At 38.7% G+C, this 3420-nt stretch overlaps 1 protein-coding gene across 1 annotated transcript; it reads left to right on the top strand.

Annotated features, from left to right (window-relative positions):
* Window positions 1-1065: 1065 nt before the first annotated feature.
* On the top strand, window positions 1066-3020 carry ZNF892 (zinc finger protein 892). The gene has a single exon (XM_058428102.1). The coding sequence runs from the start codon at window positions 1066-1068 to the stop codon at window positions 2251-2253; it is 1188 nt and encodes a 395-aa protein (XP_058284085.1). The 3' UTR covers window positions 2254-3020.
* Window positions 3021-3420: the final 400 nt, after the last annotated feature.

Raw genomic sequence — 3420 nt, 5'->3', positions numbered from 1 at the left:
CCTGAATATATCTAGTTGAGAACACTGTATTGTATTAATTTATTTCATGTAGAGACATGATTGGAATGGGTATTAAAGACCATTTAAGCTTGGAAGTATTTAAACATTTTTAGCAATGAAGCTTTTCCCCCTCAAATTCTTACTAGGAAGCCCAGGAACTTGGGGTAGATATCTTGAGAGGTTGGGGACTCATCTGAATGCATGGAGTTTTGACCTTCCCCTCCCAACACTGCTGTTTTTCTCTTTCTTTCCTTTCTCTCTTTTTTCTTTCTTCTTGGTTCTGTTTTACTCTTTCCAGTTTGCTGGGTCTAGGGTGATGGTAAGCAATCAGAGGTGATAGTTGCTTTCCAATTAATAAGCTTTGTGGTCATTTGAGTTTATAGACCTGGACCATGTTGAATGCTAGCTTCTAGAATTTGTGTCTTATCTTGAGACAGTAGAACCAACAGATTTTTGTGAAAGGGAGATGGTTTTGAGCAATTAGTCTTTTAGCAGTAGTTGGGACATATTGGAGTAGGAAAAGATTGGTGGCAAGGAGATAGCTAAAGATGGTCATTCTTGAGGCATGAAATGACAAGGCTCTGGTCAGATTGGTACAGTGAGTCTTTGGAAGACCATCTTCTCTGATCCTAGCCCTATCTCCTCTAGATCCTTTTTTAAAAAAAATCAGCTATTTCTCCATATCACCTCTTCTTAGTCTCATTCTGTTATTTTTTGTTATTTCCTATCCTGCTGCATGGAGGAATGTTGAGTGCCTGCATACACTCTCCTTTTATGCAGTCGTACTTCTTTGTCCAGTCATCTTTTTTTTCTTGTGTTCTCTCAAGATTGCAAGACTATTTTTGAGAGCTTTCAAGTTCATGTGTTCCCTGTAAATATTCCTAACAAAGAATGAAACAAACATGTCTCATTAATTTCCTACCACAGCAGTTATTTTTCTCTCAGTGTAGGAAATGATACACATGTGTATTTTTGCTTATTTCAGACTGGGAAACAATACCAGAAAGCAAGGAGCTAACTCCAGAGAAGGATATTTCTGAAGAAGAATCGGCTCCTGGGGTGTTAATGGTAAGATTTTCGAAGGAAAGTTCTAGTGAATGTGAGGATTCTTTAGAGAGTCAGCAGGAAAACCATGAGAAACATTTAACACAAGAGGCTGTCACTCAGAAATCTTCTAGGGAGAGAAGCTACCAATTTGATGAATTTAGAAGAAATTGCACTCAGAGGTCCTTACTTGTTCAGCAGCAAGGAGAGAGACTACATCATTGTGATTCATTTAAAAATAACTTAAAACAAAATTCAGATATAATTAGGCATGAGAGAATTTGTGCAGGAAAGAAACCTTGGAAATGCAATGAGTGTGAGAAAGCCTTCAGTTACTACTCAGCTTTTGTCCTTCATCAGAGAATTCACACTGGAGAAAAACCCTATGAATGTAACGAATGTGGTAAAGCCTTTAGCCAGAGCATACACCTTACTCTGCACCAGAGAATTCATACTGGAGAGAAACCCTATAAATGTCATGAGTGTGGGAAAGCCTTCAGTCACCGCTCAGCCCTTATTCGGCATCATATAATTCATACTGGAGAAAAACCCTATGAATGCAATGAATGCGGGAAGGCCTTTAATCAGAGTTCATACCTCACTCAACATCAGCGAATTCATACTGGAGAGAAACCTTATGAGTGTAATGAATGTGGGAAGGCCTTCAGCCAAAGCACATTCCTTACCCAGCATCAGGTCATTCACACTGGAGAGAAACCTTATAAGTGTAACGAATGTGGCAAAGCCTTTAGTGATCGGTCAGGTCTTATTCAGCACCAGAGAACTCATACTGGGGAGCGGCCTTATGAGTGTAACGAATGTGGGAAAGCCTTTGGCTACTGCTCAGCCCTGACTCAGCACCAGAGAACTCACACTGGGGAGAAACCCTATAAATGCAATGATTGTGCCAAAGCCTTCAGTGACCGCTCAGCCCTTATTCGTCATCAGAGAACACACACTGGAGAGAAACCTTACAAATGTAAAGATTGTGGAAAAGCATTCAGCCAGAGCTCATCTCTTACAAAGCATCAGAAAACTCACACTGGAGAAAAGCCCTACAACTGTAAGGAATGTGGAAAAGCCTTCAGCCAGAGTTCGTCCCTCTCTCAACATCAGAAAACTCATGCTGGAGTGAAAACCAAGAAATATGTCCAAGCCTTTAGTGAGCATTTAGGCTTTGGCCAACACAAGAGAATTCATACTGGATAAAGACCATGGAAATATGGTACATTCAGAGCATACTTATTGAGCATTTACCATACTTGCTGTGGGAGTCTACAAAGAAATTTAAGACTGTGTTGCAAAAAAGTTATTGACAAGTCATTGCTGTTGTGGGATGTAGCATGATTAGACTGTGAAAGTATAGTTTTACATTTTTAAAAGTGTTCTGGCAGAGGACACTGAATTTCCCTCAGGAAAGAGGAAAATTATTTGTAACACCCTAACGTGTATGTAAATTACCATATCCTTGGGAGAGAAATGGGATGTGCCATGGTGGAAACGGGACATCTTGACTGTGCCAGGTATTTTCATAATACTAAGAATATAAGTTTTAAAGAGATAAGTTATCCTTGTAGGGAAGTTGCATGGGTAGAAAAAAGAGATTGAGAATTCACAATGAGTTTGTCCAGAGTCAGGAGTGGTGGTGGAAGGGAAGTTGCCCTTCATTCTTAAGTTTAAGGAGCCAAAGGAAGTAGAGGGAAAGGATAGGAAAAAAGAGCTGGGGGAATGAACCCAAGAAATGTTGATTATGAGAACTACTCAACTGAATATTCACAACCATGAGAAATATAGACTTGCTAGTTGGTCAGTTGAAAAGCTTCTGTGAGGGTAGCCTTACCCTGCAACTAAGGAATGTTGGCTGCAGGGTAATGCAGGGTGTTTGTTTTTGGACTTTTTGTCTTTTAGACCTTGCTTATTGAGACATTGCCTACTAAATCATGTTAATTCCAATGGTCAAGAACAACAGCTTAGAAAATTGAGTACAGAAGAGACCTTTGATGTGTTCAAACTGTTTTAAGGTATCTTTGAGTTACCTGAGAATGTGCTTATTTATAAAGATTTACCTCAGTTGTATCCAGTTTGTACCTTAGATTTTTTTATAGCTTATAGTAAAGTTTAGTTGTAGATTTGCACTGACACTGCATATTAGATTATGAAAAACTTGAAAAGACTTTGAAATACCTTTTACCATTTTACTCGGGTAGAGGCAGGTGGCATCTTTTTATATTTTTTTCATTGAAACTTTGAAGATTATTGGAAATATTATTTTGAGTGCAGTGTTTTTATTTTTAGGAAGTTGTACTATGATGTATCTTGGTGTGAATTTCTTTTAGTTTACCCTATTTGGGGTTTGCTTAGCTTCTTCAATCTGTA

This window comes from Hylobates moloch, unplaced genomic scaffold (genome assembly GCF_009828535.3).
Source record: "Hylobates moloch isolate HMO894 unplaced genomic scaffold, HMol_V3 SCAFFOLD_15, whole genome shotgun sequence".
NCBI classification, from domain to species: domain Eukaryota; kingdom Metazoa; phylum Chordata; class Mammalia; order Primates; family Hylobatidae; genus Hylobates; species Hylobates moloch.
The sequence above is the reverse complement of the archived record's forward strand: the minus strand, read 5'-3'. Positions and strand labels throughout refer to the sequence as shown.